This window comes from Naegleria gruberi (assembly GCF_000004985.1).
Source record: "Naegleria gruberi genomic scaffold NAEGRscaffold_13, whole genome shotgun sequence".
In the NCBI taxonomy this organism is placed as follows: Eukaryota; Heterolobosea; class Eutetramitea; order Acrasida; family Naegleriidae; genus Naegleria; species Naegleria gruberi.
In genome coordinates, this window is record NW_003163314.1 from 497,249 (window position 1) to 516,689 (window position 19,441).

The 19,441-nt window shown below is 32.3% G+C and overlaps 10 protein-coding genes and 1 non-coding gene across 11 annotated transcripts in view; 7 read left to right on the forward strand and 4 right to left on the reverse strand.

Annotated features, from left to right (window-relative positions):
• The window catches only part of NAEGRDRAFT_47624 (uncharacterized protein), a gene marked incomplete at both ends in the record, with an annotated part of 2,295 nt that extends 2,118 nt beyond the window's left edge, over positions 1-177 (reverse strand). Inside the window, one exon of the mRNA XM_002679588.1 lies at positions 53-177. Coding sequence (XP_002679634.1) covers positions 53-177 — 125 coding nt within the window. The remainder of the gene's footprint in view (positions 1-52) is intronic.
• A 340-nt stretch (positions 178-517) lies between these two features.
• NAEGRDRAFT_65339 (uncharacterized protein) lies at positions 518-1,717 on the forward strand (the record flags this gene model as incomplete). The annotated part of the gene is made up of 1 exon (XM_002679476.1): positions 518-1,717. The coding sequence occupies one exon, from the start codon at positions 518-520 to the stop codon at positions 1,715-1,717; it is 1,200 nt and encodes a 399-aa protein (XP_002679522.1).
• A 512-nt stretch (positions 1,718-2,229) lies between these two features.
• Positions 2,230-4,323, reverse strand: NAEGRDRAFT_65340 (uncharacterized protein; the record flags this gene model as incomplete). The annotated part of the gene is made up of 1 exon (XM_002679589.1): positions 2,230-4,323. The coding sequence occupies one exon, from the start codon at positions 4,321-4,323 to the stop codon at positions 2,230-2,232; it is 2,094 nt and encodes a 697-aa protein (XP_002679635.1).
• Positions 4,324-5,009: 686 nt separating this feature from the next.
• NAEGRDRAFT_65341 (uncharacterized protein) lies at positions 5,010-5,646 on the forward strand (the record flags this gene model as incomplete). The annotated part of the gene is made up of 2 exons (XM_002679477.1): positions 5,010-5,208; positions 5,252-5,646. The coding sequence occupies 2 exons, from the start codon at positions 5,010-5,012 to the stop codon at positions 5,644-5,646; spliced, it is 594 nt and encodes a 197-aa protein (XP_002679523.1).
• A 413-nt stretch (positions 5,647-6,059) lies between these two features.
• Positions 6,060-7,403, forward strand: NAEGRDRAFT_65342 (uncharacterized protein; the record flags this gene model as incomplete). The annotated part of the gene is made up of 1 exon (XM_002679478.1): positions 6,060-7,403. The coding sequence occupies one exon, from the start codon at positions 6,060-6,062 to the stop codon at positions 7,401-7,403; it is 1,344 nt and encodes a 447-aa protein (XP_002679524.1).
• Positions 7,404-7,700: 297 nt separating this feature from the next.
• Positions 7,701-8,822, reverse strand: NAEGRDRAFT_65343 (uncharacterized protein; the record flags this gene model as incomplete). Its single annotated transcript, XM_002679590.1, has 2 exons — positions 7,701-8,159; positions 8,205-8,822. The coding sequence occupies 2 exons, from the start codon at positions 8,820-8,822 to the stop codon at positions 7,701-7,703; spliced, it is 1,077 nt and encodes a 358-aa protein (XP_002679636.1).
• Positions 8,823-9,851: 1,029 nt separating this feature from the next.
• Positions 9,852-10,911, reverse strand: NAEGRDRAFT_57501 (uncharacterized protein; the record flags this gene model as incomplete). Its single annotated transcript, XM_002679591.1, has 1 exon — positions 9,852-10,911. One exon carries the CDS (start codon positions 10,909-10,911, stop codon positions 9,862-9,864), a length of 1,050 nt encoding a protein of 349 aa, XP_002679637.1. The 3' UTR covers positions 9,852-9,861.
• A 407-nt stretch (positions 10,912-11,318) lies between these two features.
• On the forward strand, positions 11,319-11,391 carry NAEGRDRAFT_t196. The gene has a single exon. It is a non-coding gene; the product is annotated as a tRNA-Lys (tRNA).
• Positions 11,392-12,871: 1,480 nt separating this feature from the next.
• NAEGRDRAFT_38487 (uncharacterized protein) lies at positions 12,872-14,598 on the forward strand. The gene is made up of 2 exons (XM_002679479.1): positions 12,872-13,771; positions 14,007-14,598. Exons 1-2 carry the CDS (start codon positions 13,360-13,362, stop codon positions 14,435-14,437), a joined length of 843 nt encoding a protein of 280 aa, XP_002679525.1. The 5' UTR covers positions 12,872-13,359; the 3' UTR covers positions 14,438-14,598.
• Positions 14,599-14,842: 244 nt separating this feature from the next.
• Positions 14,843-16,624, forward strand: NAEGRDRAFT_35993 (serine/threonine protein kinase). The gene is made up of 2 exons (XM_002679480.1): positions 14,843-15,400; positions 15,624-16,624. Exons 1-2 carry the CDS (start codon positions 15,047-15,049, stop codon positions 16,599-16,601), a joined length of 1,332 nt encoding a protein of 443 aa, XP_002679526.1. The 5' UTR covers positions 14,843-15,046; the 3' UTR covers positions 16,602-16,624.
• A 433-nt stretch (positions 16,625-17,057) lies between these two features.
• Positions 17,058-19,441, forward strand: part of NAEGRDRAFT_79050 (uncharacterized protein) — a gene marked incomplete at its 5' end in the record, with an annotated part of 4,577 nt that continues 2,193 nt past the window's right edge. The window contains one exon of the mRNA XM_002679481.1: positions 17,058-19,382. Coding sequence (XP_002679527.1) covers positions 17,058-19,382 — 2,325 coding nt within the window. The remainder of the gene's footprint in view (positions 19,383-19,441) is intronic.

Consider the following 19,441-nt stretch of genomic DNA (forward strand, 5'->3'; position numbering starts at 1 on the left):
GTCAGTCCAGAACGATCTTTTCCTGCCAAGATTCTTTAACAAATCCTTATACTTTTTGTGGCAGGCATTTGGAGTAACATCGAAGTTGGGAGCAATTTCAGTCCAATTGTGGCCTTTTTCCTTTACCAATTTGACCAAAAGATCTTCTTCTTCTTTTAACCAGTTTTTTCTTATCATTCTGCTATATTGAGTTCTGTGTTGGAATTTGATGTGTTGTTACTTGTAACAAAGTTGAGTCGAAAATAAAAGTAGTTTTTTTTTTCTCAATTGTATTAATTTGCAAAGTTGTGTGGATGTCTTGAGGGACGTTGCGATATGACTCTTCAATTCTGAGGAAAATTTGTTTGGTCTCTTTAGATATCCAATTAATGTGTCTTCCAGTTTCGGTCAATCCCTTTTCAATATATATATTTATTCAAGCCTTATAAAAATATTAAAATATTAGAGTGTGAGACATTTCACACGACTTGAGGTTGTGTGAAAGCTTTTGTTTTTGAAAAAAAAGGAATAATCCATCATGTTGTACAATACATATTTCAACAAGTGGTGTTTAGTAGAAGAATTAGTAAAGAAGAAATTTTATAGTGAAGTTGTCAGTGATTTCTGTTATTTGGATATCAAGCTAAGGAAGGAATTGACATCTTTTTGGCTTGGTAACGATCCTATCAATCAAGATGATATTAATGGATTATCAGCAGATTACTCTTGTGATTATTTTGCACTTTGTCTCTTACTTTTGATTTTTAAGGAGAAGAAGCATGATGACTTTTTATCCATGGATAGTAAATTAGAAGATTTGGCAGATTTACTTGAAATGAACCCTTCTTTGATTTATTTCAAAGAGTTGGAACAATGTAATAGTGAATTCAATTTCCAAGCATTTGTTGGAGAGTTTAGTAAGAAGGGAAAAGTGCTTTCACAGACTAGTAATTCAACATTGTTAAACTTGTTATTAAACAATGATGACATTGACCTTTACTCTTACACCAATGAGAGATATGAATTGGTTCAACCTTTATTGATTATATCAAGTGCAGAAACTCAGATGGAAGAACAAGTTGATGTATTTAATGAACCATTGATTCTAACAGAAGATGATGCACTCACTGATGATGATTCTATCGAAATGGCTAGAGCAGATCAAGATGGATACTCATCCGTTAGTGAAACTCAAAGTATTGTTTTCCCATATGATGATTTGCCATCTCTAAATGAAGACACGCTTTCCAGTCTTGTAATCAAACCAGATGTTAGTGGTTTGAATTTAATTGTGGAGTATGAAAAGAAGGAATCTGCAATTATAGCAGATGATGAAAGTATTGACTTTAATGAGAAGGAGGAAGAAGAGATATTTGACACTTCAAAGGAAACAGTTCTTCTCATCAATCGTTACAATGAGAATGGTTATATTGAAGAGGAAGCTATCATAGAACCACCTGTTAAGGATGTTATTCAATTGAATGAAGAACTTGAAGCCTTTGAAATGGAGTTATTCTTTGAAAAGCAAATGGATAAAGATGATTGTAACAAGTCTGATGAAGGTCCTCCAATTTGGTACAATATTTGCTTTGGAAATGCTGATCATTGTGAGGATGAAGAAGATGATGAAGAAGAAGATGTTGAAGAAGATTCTTCAGATAGAGGTGGTATTAGTTCTGATTCAGATAATGATCATAATGTCCATAGACCTATTAAGAAATCCAAATATTTCAAATAAATATAGTTGATTGGAGGAGATATAAAAAGTATTTGTTATAGTGTTTGTTGTAGCTGTGTGGTTATTGTGAGGTACCATACTTGTCAGACACTGTAGGTACTTGTTGAGCACCTTACAAGTCCTTGTAAGGGTACTTGTGATGGTCCAAGTACTTGTGACGGTACCTGTGATGTTCCTTGTCAGGTACCATTCGTACCTGTGACGGTACCTGTGATGGTACCTAATGGTACCTGTGATACCTGCCAAGTACCTGTGACGGTACCTGTGAGGAAATTCAGATACCTGTGACGGTACCTGTGATTGTACTTGTCAGGTACCATTTGCACCTGTGATGGTACCTGTGGTGGTACCTGATGGTACCTGTGATACCTGCCAAGTACCTGTGATGGTACCTGTGATGGTAAAAATCGTACCTGTGAAGTACCTGTGACGGTACCTGACAGGTACCATCACGACTTTACAAGAATACAATCAGAATTGCACAGACACAATTCAATTTACTCATTACCAATCTACTTTTTTAACTCTTTGATCAATTCTGTCAATCTTCTCTTCTTTTCAGTAATAAGATTATATTCCATTGTTCTCTTTTCAATAGTTTTATCAGCAATCATTGCATAATCATTCTTAACTTGACCAAAAATTTCATCCACTAACTCTGTAAACTCTGCAAATCGATTACTTACAGCCTTACTTGACCAATCAATAAGATGTTTAGATACATTTTCATACCATGAGTTAAAACACTCTGCATTCCTATCTACCAATCCATTGTTAACAATTTCAAAATCAATACATAAAAGATTTCTCTCCTCAATTCTTGAATTTAATCTTTCCAAAAATGATTCCTTCATTATGAAACTGTACATTTCCAAAATATCTTTGGAAATATTAACGGTACTTTCCACATAGCATGCTGTAACATCTCCTAATAATTGAAGAATGTTCTTCAAGTGGAATAATATCTTTAACCAAAATCCACGAATCAAACCATTGATGGCACCAGTGACCATCTTTAAGAACACCTTCTGATTTTCAATACTATTAGAATTGTCCGTTCTTTCATCATTTCCAATCAAATCTAGAGCCTTACATAACTCGTCAACAGCTGACTTATTAGGCTTGGAATAGTTCTGAACATCTCCCTTAAAGGAATGAAATGGCATGTTCAAAATTAAATATTTCAGGTAAAATAGTTCCTGTTTCAATACAGATTTTAGATCATGTGCTTTGGTATTCTTTGTTGTGAAATGCCTATTTTGAGTCTTGTTACTAGTTAACAAAACTTTCAAAGATTTCGAAAATATTTGAAAATAGTATTGATCATCTATATCAGATTCCTCATGTTCCTTAATTCTAACACTATAATTATTGGAATAGTTATGAATAATGGTATTAATGGATTCCACTGTTGAATCAGATATATGTAAAATATTAATAAATACTATCAATGTTGATTCATTGATATTGTTAAAGAATATTCCCTTGAATAATGGCAATGCCGCAAGGAATGGAGTAATGTTAGCATTCTCATGCTTGGAGAGAGTTTGAAACTCATTCTCTTTGAATTCTATTGAATCAAGCATGTTAGAAAAGAGGAAAATAAGAAATTGTTTCCTCTTCTTGAAATCACTTTCAATAATATTATTAATAAAATTAATATTAAAAGAAAAAAATGATTGGTGAAGAGTATTTTCACTTTGACTAATAACATTTTGATAATCTAATAGAATATCATTGATTTGTTCCTTTGAAGCACCCTTAGTAGGGTTTGTTTCAAAGGCAATACAATAAATGTTATTGACCTTTGAATGGTATTGTCTAAACAAACCATTGAATACTTCACTATTAATATCAGTGGATCTATCCACTTTTGTTTTCACTATTGAAAAATTCTTTAATCCTTTAGGAATTAAAAGCTTCTCAATTGTTCCACTTATATTCGATGAACCCACAGTGGTGTCCATTAATTCGAATAGAAGAATGTGATCATTCATTGAGAGATTGTTTCCAATAATTGAGTTGGTAAACTCACTACCAGAGTTCAATCTCATCCCTGGAAAATCCGTAATCCTGTAGGGAATTACAATGTTGTCTCCAAAAAGATGAAGATGGACACATTCACTTGTGAAAACATCAATGTCATAGGAAAATGATGTATACTTGCTGATTAATTCAGTTACCTTCATGTTGATAATATTTCTAATATTTTCAAAATTAGTTGAAGAAGATAAATCAAACTCCATTGAACAATTCAATTTGGTGATTTTCACAATCAATTTTGTGAATCCACCACCACTGTTTGATGCACCAGTGGTATTATCGTCGGTAATAATAGTATTTGAATGATAAATATTACCACCAGAATGATTATCATATTCATGAATTGGATGAACATGATAAACGAAAGGACATTTAGTACCAACATTCAATTGAATAACACCTAAGGGAACCTGTAAATACTCCCTCAAGAATGTACTCTTTCCACATGATTCCAATCCAAGAAGAGCAAAAGAAATTGGTTCGATAAGATGAAGAAACTCTTCTTTATCACCCTGGTTGACAAAGTAATTGCTTACTAATTTAATATCTTGTTGATTAATCATAATGAAGATGATGATGATGATGAAGAGTATATAACGTCTTTGAACAATTGAATGATGATGTTTTTAGAAAACCAAAGATATTGAATAAGTGCAAACAATAAATACAATTCACATTGTGTGAAATGAACCAATTCACAACGTGTGTGAAATGAACCAATTCACATTGGGGTGAAAGAACCAATTCACAACGAAGGAACCAATTCACAACGTGTGTGAAAGATCCAATTCACAACGAAAGAACCAATTCCATGAATTAACAATAAGAAATATACAATCCCAATAGTAACACTGCAAGATTAATCAAAAACTCTAAAACAGACCAGTATTATTTATCGAATAAATATTTTACACTTTAAGAAACAGCACTCCACATTCATTAACTTATAAACCCGTTCAGAATATTCTGAATGACAAGAGTATCTTCTTGAAATATCTTTAGGCTTTATAAAATGGAAGATGTCATGATATTACAATCTTTACAATAGATACAAGTCAAGTATCCAATCAGAAAGTCACTCAATCATGTACTCACCTATTTCCAACCAATGAATTTAATATGAAAGGAATGACCTTGTCTCGGAAAATAAGCATGTTTCATGAATTGATACACCTATCACTGTCATTTATACAAGAAGGATTAAAAGCTCAATATCTAAGAATATTGTTACATTTGAATGAGATTAAAAATGATAAACGTAGAGGACCAATTAGAAATACTTAAGAGTGGAGATTTGCTTTCTAAATTGAAAATTTCTTCAAAACCCACAAGAATGGTCATTCTCGTAGAGAATATTAATAGTATTTTCCAAAATGTCTTGATTAATGAGGCTAAGAAATACTGTGGTGGTAAGACAAGCAAGATAATTCATGAACAAGCCAACCCTGGTATGTATATTCTAATATTATTATTTTATTTAATACAATTAAGTAAACAATCCAATTAATGTTTCATTTGTGTACAATGAGAAAGCAATGATCATGTACATAAATGTCTCAAAGGAAAAGAACAAGTTGAAAAAACTTGTTACTGAAGAAGAGCACGTCACTTTCTTCAAGATTTCCAAATCTCAGACACAAATCAACGAAGCTGATATATTTGGAAATTTGGAAAATCAAATTTCCAAATTTGTGTTCAATGAAGAGCAAGAGAAAAGAAAGCGAACAGTTGAAGATGAAGACAAAGAAAAGAAGAAGAGACGTGATGATTGTGAAGAAGAATTAGAGCAAGAGGAAATTGTTAATGGAAATCCACATTATATGGATTCATATGAAAAAGGAATTTACAATATCTTGAAATCTGTTTGGTTGAGAAACAATAAATAAAATATTATTTTTATTAAATATTATTTTTTAAATATTAACCTCTGCAACACACCATCAAATCAGGAACAGATCTAACCATTTATTATTAACAATACAATAATTATTATTTATAAACTAAAAGGAATGAAATCAAGATGGTACTAAGTGACAATGAAACTGGGGACGGATGAGACGGAGAACACTCAGTTTCTTACTACAGACCAAACAAAGCCAATACTGTTAATGTGAAAACAAGAGACATCACCAGCCACCATTATAAATATTCATCACAGTTGCCACCATTATAAATATTTATCACGGTTGCTTTAAATTACATTGCCCACCATTATAAATATTCATCACGGTTGCTTCATACATCACCAGCCACCAATATAAATATTCATCACTGCAGCCATGTTCATCCTAATAAAAAAATGAAACAGCTTTCGTTGTCTAATTTAAAGACCAACAAAGCATTATCGGAACAATTAAAGTCAAAAATTAAACAAACAATTACTAATCCTGTTGTTGATGGAAACAAATGTAATATTGATTTTAAGGAAGAATTAAAAAAGTTTCATAAAGATGCTGTTGAATTAATTGAACCTAACAAAGATCTAAATGTTCAATCCGATGATAAATGTTTAATTTGTAAAAGTGATTGTGATATAAAGAATCATTTTAAGTCTCATATTAATTCACATTCTCTCTTTCAAGATTTAGTTAACAATAGTGAAATTTTAGAATTGTCTGATAAATCATTAGAAGCAAATAATTTATATTTTAAATTCAAGATAAATGAAGAAGAATTGAAAATGTTAACTGAAATTACTAATAACACACTACAACAAAATATTATTGATTTAGATATTTCTAATTATAGTTCAATTATTAATCATAACAAATTTATTACAAATATTAAAGATATTAAAGAAATATTAAATAATACTAATAATAACTTTCAACAAAGAGAAAATGGATTTTATTTTCATAAGTATTTTAAAGAAGATCAAGTTAAAATATTATCACCTAAAAATGCATTGGAAAATTTATTTAATGATCTTTGGATATCATTATCCAGTTTTACTGGAACCATTTTACATATTGATACTAATGATTATATTAGAAAAATCAAGAATATTCATTATAATTTATGTGGATTGAAATTATATTACTTTTTTGTTCCACCTTGTATTATGAATAATAATTTGGAAATTGAAAATGAAGAAATGGCAAGTCTATATTTAGATTTTGATATAAATAGACATCTTCATAATTTAATTATTTACTTTTTAACAAGAAAAAGAAGTATTGATTTGTTATTTTTAGAATCTATTGGAATTCATATATGTGTTTGTAAAAGGGGTGAAGGTATTGTATTTCCAGAAACCTTACCTCATGGTACAATTAATTTATCACCTGTTACTATCTCTATTGGTCATGCTTGGATGAGTTATAATAATTTGGATAGTTTTTCAGGTAAAAATGATTATACTTTTGACACTTATAGTACTAAGAGTATATATTTGGAATTATTTAATAATATTTTATGTAATTTACAAAAAGAAGAGATGAATAATGTAAATATTTATTCATTTGAGTGGAAAATGTTGTTAATTGGAAAATGTTTATTTTATTTACAACAAGACTATATCGAAGATCAATTAAAATATACATTAATTGATATTATTAAAATTATTAATAAGGGTAATTTAGTGTTTGATTTAATTGATGGTTTAATTAATCAAGTTGGTTCAAAAAGAAATAAATTAATTTAATAAATAAAAAAAAATGAATTATTTAGCATCACGGGTAAAAAAGAGAAGTGAAAGGTTTAATTTGAATAATGATGATACAATTTATGAAGTATCATTTGTTGATGAAAGTGAAGATGATGGAAATAATGATGATAGTAGTGATGAAGATAATGACGGAAATGGTGGAAATAATAATGAATATGATTATGAAGATGAGAAAATAATGGATGATGAATATAATAAATTTGATGATATTAATGGCACCAATAATACAACATTAAACACTAATAATAACTCAACATCAAATATTAATATTGATCATTTAGATGATGTTGGAGGAGATATGAATGATGATATAATATTTAATAACAACAATAATTTTTCTGATAAATTAATAATACACTCGTGGCCAGCGACCAAAAGAACAAAAGAATTCGATATCAATTCATCATCTGAGAGAACTCCTCCAGTTTCCTTGTTATTTCTACGTTCTTTCAATAGGAGAGAGAGGATATCATTGGATTCTTCTGCCAAATTGTTTTCACGTTCTCTCTTGGCAATGATTTCTTTAATGACATTACGGAAAGAGTCAACTGAGTCATGGATTTTTGCTAACATGCCAACTTTTACATTCTTTCTGAGGAATTGGGTTGGAACTACACGATAGAAATCAGCATTTCCTAAAAAGATATTGGTTTTGGTTTCCAGAGTTTCTTCTCCAGGTTTAGAATAGAATGAATCGAAAGAATATCCAAAACCTGCCTTACCAATAACATCCTATTGTAATAGGTTAAAATATTCTCAATTCATTCAATAACATACCATAGTCAACTTGGCAAAATCACTCATAACATCTCTTCTCTTCAAATCCTTCATAATATTTGGAACCATATCATTCTCCAATGTATTATTTGTAACACTTGCCACCAAACTCAAAGATTGTGGAGTAAATCCAGGATCTATCAAGTGTCTTTGATGTGACCAAGTTTGATGATCATCCTCAGCAAAGATATTCGAACCAAGGAACAATTCTAAAAAGGTTCTCTTTTGCATGGCATTCTTCTTGTAAAGTTTGGCACCTTTAGTTGCAATTTCCTTTCCCATATCAGGATCTGTTATGACAAGGAATGGAAATCCAATCATTCCCAACATGATTTTATAATAATCTTGAGATTGTCCTCTTGTCAACTCGATTATTGTTTCTGGTTGAAAAGGAATTCCAGGATTGGACAAGTATCCATTCGGAACCATCCACTTTGGCAAAATACTCATCACAATAGGAGGAATGAACTGTTGATATCCCTTCTCGATATGAACAAATTGTTTCTTCATCTTTGTATATTGCAAATAACGTTCCACCATGAAAACTGCAATTAAAACAATGGAAACAACAATGGATCCGATGAGAAGCCACCCAAAGGAAGATAAATATTCAATCATTCGTTGTCAAAAGAAGTTTGTGTTTGTTTTTTTTTGTTTGTTGAAGTTTTGATGTGTTTTTGTGATGATTAATTTTTATTCTCCATCCAACATGTGCGTTTTGTTACGTCCGATGATAACATCCGAATCAAATGGGGAATTGAGCCTTATTTGAGTTTCAGAAAAAATAGTTCTGGAATTTTGATTGTTGTATAGTACATATTGTAAAAGGAAGATAAATTCATTGTTATTGTAAAAGTGTTTGAGACCATGTTTTAACAACATCAAATGTGAAATTGAAACTTCCAAAAATCATATTGTAAATTGCTCTTCAATATCTTTAAAAAAAAATGTCTCAAGTTAAAACAGCTCACGATTTGCACAGTTCCGATGCCAGACCAGCAAAAGAAATTAAAAAATTAGATTCCGATGGAAATTACACACCATTTGAAGGGTTGACCATTGTTATGCAAATTTGTGAACAAGATTTGAAATTTGGTGAAAGATTATTCAAGGATTTGGAGAGTACAGTCCCAAAGAAGGCTCACTCCTTGTTACCTTATCAGAGTTATCATGTGACATTGTGTGGACTTGTTTGTAGAAATCATTTTGAATCTTGTCAAGATTACAATAATTTCATTGATGAACATTATGAAAATTTGAAAAAATTACAACAAGAATTGGATCAAATTTGTGGAAATTCTCAAATAACCTATCGTGTTGATACGGAAACTATGAAAAAATCAAGTCTTTCCAAATTGACTGGTCATTTACTTGTGAGAAATAACGATTCTGCAGAATTACTCAACAAATGTTTTGAGAAATGTAAGGAAATTCTCAAAATTGATTTGAGAATGAGTGAAGCTCATTTGAGTTTGGCTTATCCACCTCCAAAAGGAAAGAAGATGAATGCAGAGCAACGTAAAACAGTTCAACAAGTGATGGATAAACACTTTGATTCGAGTTGTGTCTTGGTTTTTGAAAGACCTAGAATTTGCTTTTTCAAAGACATGTGCGAATTCATTCCAATATTTAATTAAACTAAATATTAAACTAAAGGTTAATTTATAGTAGAAAATTGATCTAACACATCAAAGGGATTATTCTGTGCACACCAAGTTAGTGAGATATTACAATTTGTTTGAAGATCATCAATACTGTTATTGGAACTATCAAAACTTGATTGACTAACTAAATCAAGGTCGCTTTCAGATAAAAACTCATCAGAATCATCCACAGTTTCGACTGGAGGATGATCATTAACCAAAAGCTTCAAAAGTTCCATTTCCAAATCAGTAACCTCACCAGACTCTAGAATGAAACTTTCGCATGGTGATTGTTTAGTTTCCACTACAGTTGGATTCAATTGATTCGAATTAAAAACAGTATTGCAAATTTCAGCATCTTCAAACAAATTTTCAAATTTCTCATCAAGGTATGAACTCACTGAAGTGTTTTCACTTTCAATTTGAGTTGATCTTTCAACATATGAAATTTGGTTTCTAATTTGAATTGAGTTACAACGAGTTTGATTGACTTTTTTCTTTTTTCTTCTAGTCTGACAGCTGTCAACACTATCTACTGATATACTATCATCTGAACAATATTCCTTCAATCTCTTTACAGCTCCTCTCTTTACCTTCTTTGTAACTTCTGAATACAAGAACATGTGACATGTACTGCCACAAATCACTTGTGTCACTCTACATGAACCAGAACTTGTCTTTCCCTTCTCAGTTCTCTTTTGGAAAAGTGCAAGTGAAATCTTGAGATCAAATATTTTCCCACCAAATTCTTCCAAAGAAATGGTCAACTCTCCAGTTGGTCGTAATTTATCAACAGGCTCATATTCATTCACTATATCTAATATTCCAAGCATTGATTTTGACTTGTTCAATTTGTTAATTTGAGAATCGCTAAGTTGTTGTTTACCAAGTGCTTTTCTTGTATTAAAATGCATGTCAATAATTTTGACATTGGCATGTAAAATTAAGAATACTCTGGCAATTGGAACGGGTGAAGTAGAGTTGAATTGAAGTTTGACTCCACATGCATACTCTTCAGTTGTCAAATCATGTCCAATATTGTACTCTTTCATAACAAGTGACATTTCTCTTTTCTCTCTCACAAATTTTCAGTTTAAAGTCGAGTTGTTTTTTTGTGTTTTTGAAATCAAATACTTTGCTGGATTTTAAGCATTCACGCATATGATTGTTGTGTTGTGGTGCATACTACAAAGCTCTCGATCACGATTGTGCTTTTTTAATTCACGAAGCAAAAGCACGTTTTTTCTTCAGATCACGATTGTGCTTCACGAAGATGTAACTTCCCTTTTTGGAACGAACGTGTTTTGTAATGGTGGCAAGAGCAAATTTTTATTTTACAGTACCTCCGAGAGAATACATTTAAAATAACAACAAGAGCAACAATATACAATTTCAAACAGCATCTTACCACTTTTATTCTTTCTAAGATGTAATAAATGAATACAAAGAGAGCATTATTGTTGTGAATGTAGCCCGTCTAGCTCAGTCGGTAGAGCGCAAGGCTCTTAACCTTGTGGTCGTGGGTTCGACCCCCACGGTGGGCGATTTCATTTTGTTTGCCCGTTTTGATGAACTTTTTTTTTGAATAATTAATTCTATTAAGTATTGCTCTGAAGTGCTTTCAGAGTTCAAAAATTGTTTTCTCAAACCCTTGCGAGCAAGAAAACGAGTAGAAAAGGGCAGATTGCAATCAGCAATTACGTGTTTCACAATGACGATCAATAACAACGTAAAATCCCTGGACAAGAACTGTTTGGAAATAACTGGATAGTGAGTGATGTATTAGTAAACTCGAAAATGGCATGGAAAATAATAATATATTGTGGTTTTGGCAAGGTTGAACCAGTAGCATTATCACTGCACCTTCGAAGAATTGGATCTTCTTTCAAAGTATCTTTGCAAAAATCCATCTTTTCAAAATGGACATCAACATCTGAATTTTATTTATCTTTCGAAATGCAAAATGTTAATTCATGAAAGTTTTCACTTCATGGACATAAGAGCACCACATTTATTTTACTGAAAAAGGAATTAATTGGAAAACTGCTCTTCTGGATTATGCTAAATCAGTTCTTGCTTGAGTTTTTGTGGATTATTATTGTTTTGGTTTTCCAATGAGATCATCAATTGTAATATTGGGAACTGTTAAATTGATAAAACGATCAACAGAGATGGAATCACTCATGATTTTTACTTGTTCTTCAGGTGTAGCATTTCTGAATTCTTCCATCATTTCGCCAACTTGTTGGTTAAGAGCTCTCATCTTATCGAATATGTCAGGGTTGTTGTTGTTTCTTTCCATTTGATCACAAGTCTGGCTGATTCGAATAGTGTGATGTTTGTTTCTTTTTTTTGAATTATTGTTTGCTTGTGAACAATTTCTTGCTTGAGAAAACAAATTCGGTCGTCAAGGAAAACCTCCAATGATGGCAGTCAACCAAGTAACGTCAGTAATCCATTGGTTGTCACATTATCAAAACCTTCATTACAAAATGAACAGTAGAGTACTCTTAAAGAAGTGAACCATTCCAAACTCTACAACAAACTGACAACTCTCCGCTCATTGTAAACTATCGCTCTATGGCCTCAATTTGATTCTCTCTATTTTTACAATTAAAAATCAAAAAAATTGATCCTCAAATTAATCAATTATATTACATTACGTACGTAGAGTAGTCAATGAACAACAACATTCCAAGCAACCTAACACCATTTGAAACCTCCCTCAACAATGCACCAGTATTCAGTATAATTAATACTTCAACAACTGAATATTAATACCTCCACGATCAAGAATCTTTTCATCATCATCAAGAAAATATATTGTACTGAGTTTTGAAGCATCAGAATTTGAACCTTTTTTTGTCTTCTCTCTCGGTTAAAGCACAAGAAGAATATTTTCTTATTCCTACCACACATCCTCAATAATATCGAATCTTTTTGTGGATTAATTCACTGCTTCATTGCTTCATCATCAAAGGACTGTTTGAGTTTTGAATATTCAAAAGTTTTTAGTAAAAAACAAACACGTCTCATCAACCAACCAGAAAAACCCCATTCAACATTAATATTTGATATCGGATTTTGAATAGGACATTAAATCCTCAAGTAAGCACCACCCTAATTAATTTTCATTCAATAGAAAGTGAGAACTCTCAAAACAGCCTTTCATTCTTCATCACCATCAAACAATTTAGAACTTCTAAAGGCTTCTTCATCAGCAACAAGGAAGATAATTTAAATTTTTATTTTCCGCGCCTCTTTTAATCAAGACACAGTAGGATCGTTAGTTCCGACCACAAAATCTTCCATAGGATTCACCACTTGTGCTTACTGCAAACAAGTTGTTGTGTTCCAGGTTTTTAGCTTTTATCGATAAAAAAAGACAAGACTTGTTGTATCATCTCTCACTCTATCACTAAGAAGAATCAAAGCAGCAGACTGTTTTGATTGCAAGAGTAACTGTCAAGTTTGAATATTCATCATCACCATCATCATTATCAGCAATAACAATGTTTGAACAATTATTGGAAGGAAAGGCTTCTGTTGCCTTATCTCAATTAACTTTCCAACTGCAAGAAAATGTATATAGTCAATGGACGGAAGATTACACTATTTGTTTGGTCTCTTTCGTGAATAGTATTCTGTTTCATACGCTGGTTTATTTGGTTATTTCGCCACTCATATCCAGAACTTTTAAATCATACCGTGAAGGAAGTGAAGAAACCAAGATTGAGTGGAATAGTCGTATGGTTAGTAATGTACATGCTGTGTTGTATGTCCTCTTGTCATGTTACTGCATCCTTATAGAGAATGCTTTCCCTACTTTTTCAATGGATGAAGCAACGAAAATGTCAAGATTTGCCGTTTGTTATGCTGGAGGATACTTTTTATATGATTTGGTTCTGATTTTCAGATATCCAAGTAAGTTTTTCAAGTTTTATTGAATGTAATGGGTTACTCTATTCTCCTATTAATTATTATTATCTTCATCAATCATGAACATTGTTGCTTTCACAAATATTTTTGAACTCTTTCCTGAATTATTCAAATTGATTATTTCACCATCATCATGAACAATGTCTTTACTACATGGCCACTTAATATTAATAATGAAATATTATTATCATGCCATTGTTAAAATTCTAACAATCATTAGAACTCGGAGGAATTGCCATGTGGTTCCATCACGGATTTGTTCTCTTTGGTATTCTCAGTATTTGGTATTGTGACAAATATTGGGTAGTTTTATGTTACTATTCCATTTTGGAGGTTTCCACTCCTTTTGTCAATGCTAGATGGTTCTTGTTGGCTTGTGGATTGAAGGAATCACCATTCTATTTCATGAATAATGTTCTCATTTGGCTTGTTTTTGGAATGTGTAGAATGCCATTCGTTTTATTTGGACCTTACCTCATCTATGTGAATCATGACAAGATGTTCCAACATTCATTCTATTTTGCCTCCATTCTGTACATTCAAATTGCCAATATTAGTATTTTGAATGTTTATTGGTTTGGTTTAATGTCTAAAAAGATGGTGGAAACTGCCTCTTCCATGTTATCATCCAAAGCAAAGAAGAATTTGTAAATTTCACTTCATTACAATCAAAGAACCACTCGATTGATAACAGTTGACAATTATTATCATCCAAAAGGTTTGATTATTATCCTATTTCCACAAACTAATACCAAAACCTTGCAATTTACCCATTCAATCTTAAAGTAAAACATACTCAATTGAGCCATAATCATCTTGATCTTTGTTCTCTNTCACTCTTAATGAAATACCATCTAAAAACAATACCTTCCTCATCCTTTTCCACTCTTCTACAATCAGCACCTAATTTCCATTTCCCAACTGTGAAAGTATCATTCCAAACTTGGTCCCTTCTCGTCATCCCATTGTCAAGCATCTGTCCAGCCAGTTTGCTGAATTGAGAAACCTTTCAAGAGAAATTTTTCCAACAAGAAAAAAATTTCATCTTCACAATCACCACGATTCTCTCTGCACGTGTTGTTGTTTGACTTGTTGTGTCGTTGTCGTCTTTGAATATATTATTATAGAGGAGAATTTTGTAGTGTTGTACATATTGTAAAATTATCAAGAGATTGCAAAGAGTGTATTATTATTGTCATTGAGTATCTTAATAATCATAGAGTGTATTCGTCATCATCAAAATTATAAATTATCAACAATATGAGTAATAGTGATAGTAGTGAAGGTAGTTTGGATATTACCATCTCTGAAGAAACACAAAGTAGATCCCAAATTGCTAAAGCCATCCTCAAGGAAAAGTATGGTTCACAAAAACTGGTAAAGGAAGGTGTATCCACTTGGACTGATCTTCTTAAATCACGTCTTTCATTGGCTGATTTTGATGTCATCAAGGTTATTGGTAGAGGTGCTTTCGGAGAAGTAATGTTAGTCAGAAAGAAGGATTCAAAGGAAGTTTTGGCTTTGAAAAAGTTGATCAAGAAGGAAATGATGAAGAAGAAGCAAATTCTCCACGTTAGAGCAGAAAGAGACATTTTGGCCCATTCTAATAATCCTGTATGTATTGTTTTTATTCTCTCCTCTGTAATATTTACCAACAACTATATAATGTATTCTTCTAATTGACAATTTTATTATATAATATTTGATAATATATTTAATAATTATTCATCATATCACGTGACGATGATGTTGTATTATTGGATATATAATGGATGACAAACTTTTCATATGATATCATATGGAACTGTATTCAATATACAAATTTAAACATTAACAGTGGATTGTAGATTTACGTTATTCATTCCAAGATGATGACAATCTCTACTTGGGTATGGAATTCTTACAGGGAGGAGATTTGATGACTTGGTTGATAAAGAAGGAAATTTTCACGGAAGAACAAACAAGATTCTACATTGCAGAACTCATTCTTGCTGTTGAATCTATTCACAAAATGAATTATGTACACAGAGATTTGAAACCAGATAACATTTTACTCGATTCTAGAGGTCACATCAAGTTGACTGACTTTGGATTGTGTAAGCCTTTTGATGAAGATCCATTCGAGGATGTCAGTGAAGAAGAAATGAAACAAGCTCAACAAAATGATCAAAAAGGTCCAATTGACAAGGTTGACTCATTGTCTAGAAGAGAAAAGATGAGAAGTTGGAAGATTGAAGGTAGAAAAATGTTATATTCCACTGTTGGTTCACCTGGTTATATTGCTCCAGAAGTTTTGTTAAAGAAGGGATACAGATATGATTGTGATTGGTGGTCTGTTGGTGTAATTATGTACGAAATGATTTATGGTTATCCACCTTTCTATGCTGATGATCCAATCAAGACATGTCAAAAGATTGTCAGATGGAAACACTTTTTGGAATTCCCTGATGATATTAATGTTAGTGCTGATGCTAAAGATTTACTTCAACATTTATTATGTGACACTGACAAACGTTTGGGATCAGAAGATGATAAATCAAGAGGAATTGATATTATCAAGAAACATCCATTCTTCAACGGATTTGATTGGTATACTGTCAGATCCAAACAAGCTCCATTCACACCTGATGTCAAATCTGATTTGGATACAACCCACTTTGATGAATTTGGTACACCTGGTGTTAATAGCCCAACTGTTCTCTCCAAATCAAAGGTTGCCAAAAATCAAGTAGCCGAATTTACTAATTTTACCTATGTCAGAGATCAAGATAAGAGCAGAAAAGGTTTGGATTCAATCTTCCCAAATCAAAAATAAATTTTACAACACATTCAACATTCAAATAAATCTGTCAATATTATTTGTGATGAATCATCAATGTGCAAATTTGAGCAAAACGATCAGTAATACCGCGTGCAACATTCTTTACTAATATTTTCACACTTTACAATTAACAGCTACCAAAAGAGGCAAGCTTTACAACAAGTATTTAACATTATGTTTGATTTGACTTGATTCAACAGGAGTATCCTTCATAAATGGTCTTCGTTAGTCTTGCATATCGTTATACCTGCATTATGAGTGTTAGATTCCCACTGTAATGAAGGTTAAATTTCACTCCAGCAACTTCCTCAACCGCAAGCTTTTAATAGCCACTTTTAACCTTCTTGTAACCTAGCAAGAAATCTTCAAATACTTCACTTTTAAACCACAGCTTAAAAAAATCAACAACAATCTTCATCATCCAATTAATTTATTATTACTTATTACAAAATGTCCCACTCCTCTCTTATTGGTTCATCTGTTGAATTTTTGCAAGCTTTGGAACAAGTTGGAAAACAAGCTGGCACCGAATCATCATCGTCCTATGTTGCTCAAGAAAGATTTTTGGGTAGCAAGGATTTGATCAAAACAAGATTCGGGGATGATAAAAGTGCCTTGGAAAGAGTTGTTGTAGATTTGATGGATTCATCAAAGACTCCACTCATCAGAGATCAACGTATTGGTGTCAAATTGGCAATCCACCAACAAGTTAATAAGAGTGGTTTGAGAGCCTTGTTATTGGCTGATCAATCGAGAACCTTGAGTGATTTGATTGCTGCTCACGTTCATCAAGTATTTACTAATGAAGAATTATTGAATTTATTTGATGATGAAAATTTAAGTGAACACACAAGAGTGAGAGTAGAAAAGACTATTCGTAATGAATGCAAGAATTTGATTCTTGATGTTGTTAAGAAGATTATTGGAAAGGTTAAACCTTCGGAATGTGTTGTTTTACTTTCTCATTTGCCATCATCGACACCAAGTGAAGCAATTTTGGAACTTTTGAATGAATTAAAACTTGAAACTCTCGAAGGATCAGTAATTGTTAGAAAGCATCCAGAAGTTGTTGCCAAGTTTATTAGACAAGAATTGGATAAGACTATCAAGGGAGCTGTTCCACAAGTTTCATTGTGGAATCTCTTGATTGCTACCTTGAATGAACTTTCATCGGTTTTCAACACATTGAGCAAGGTTAATCCAACACTTGCCTTTGCCATCATTGATGAATACTTTGTACAATATGCTCTCAAGGAAGATATTCCAGTTGATGCTGTTCAATCCTACTTGTTGCTCAAGGTTAAAAACTTCCCAGAAACCTTCAAGTCATGCATCAATTCCAAATCCAAGATTCAACTCAACGTTTCACAACTTTTGAAAATGTTCTCCATCGAAGATGTTGCTGGAATTTATTTGAAGAAGCTTGAAACTTTAAATTATGCTACTTCACCAGAATCAAGTGCCTTTTTGAGATCATTCGAAGTTTACGATAACAGAGATGCCAAGAAGGTTGTCATTCTCATTAGCAAGTTGGTTGCTAAGGGTGCTACTGTTGAAAAGTTGAGTGATTGGATCTTTAGAAATGTTCAACCATCAACTGATATTCCAAGCTTTTTGAAATACTTCCCACTCCCTGTTATCCACAGTGTCGCTACCAAATTGTACGAAGTTAGAAAGTTGAAAGACTTTTCCACTCCAGATCAAGAATCCAGATATTGGAGATATATGAATATGGTTGAAGAAGAAGCTTCCTATAAGAAATTTAAAGGATCTTGCTCAAATTCTAATTCCAATGTCAGACTCAATGTTTTACTTGACTTGTTCTTCTGTTCTCTCTTGCACAATAAGAGAGTTAAGGAAACTTTGGAATTTATGGATTCTCGTTTGAAGAATGATGTCGAATCAATTCCTACTGTCATTTCAACCCTTTCTAGTGATATCTTCTTTGCTACAAAAATCTTTTCTCTTTACAAGAATGAAGAATATAGAGAAGCTTTACACACTCTCTTGGAAAATACTGCCAAAAAGTCAGAGGCTCCATGGTACTACAGAAACTTCTTCTCATCAGTCTTCCGTTATTATAAGGATGATATTACAGTTCTCAAGTTCCTCATTGAGAAAACTTCCAATTTTGCCAAGTTTAACGATATGGGCTTTATTGGTCTCTATGGTGTTACCTTGAAGCCAGAAATTCACAAGGTTGTCTCTGAAATTCTCTTCCAATCTATGATAAACAAAATTGAATCTGAAGGAAATCCTCAAATATTGAGAGATGTATTGAACTTGGGAAGATACAAGAAACAACCAAAACACGTTAAAGAATTATACCAAAAGTTCTTCGACGAATGGATTCCACTCATTTTCAAGAAGGATCCTTACATTGGTTCAGTAAATGATATTGCTAATGGTGCATTCAAAGGTATTGAAAAGAAGGAAGCCATCGAATTGGTGAAAAAGGTATTGGCCTATGAAGCTGCTTTCATCATGTGTGATAGAGTTCAAAAATTATTGCTCTCCCGTACCACCAACTTGGAAACTGATTTCATCTTCAAATTTATCAGGGAAAAGGCCTTGACTGGTGCTGAATTGCAAGCTCTCTCTTCTAGTGGTTTTATTCATAGTGATTATGTTGCCGCAATCCTTCCTCAATATTTGGGAAGCTTGAGACTTGAAGAATTTGCTTCTCCAGAACTTACCAGAAGACTCATCAGTACCTATGAAAACTTGTTGTTCAGATGTGGAAGAGTTAACCCTATTAGTTTCTGCTCAACATATGTTTCTAATACCAGTATTTGCAAGATTATGATCAAGACATGAGAAAGCTTGCTGTGAAC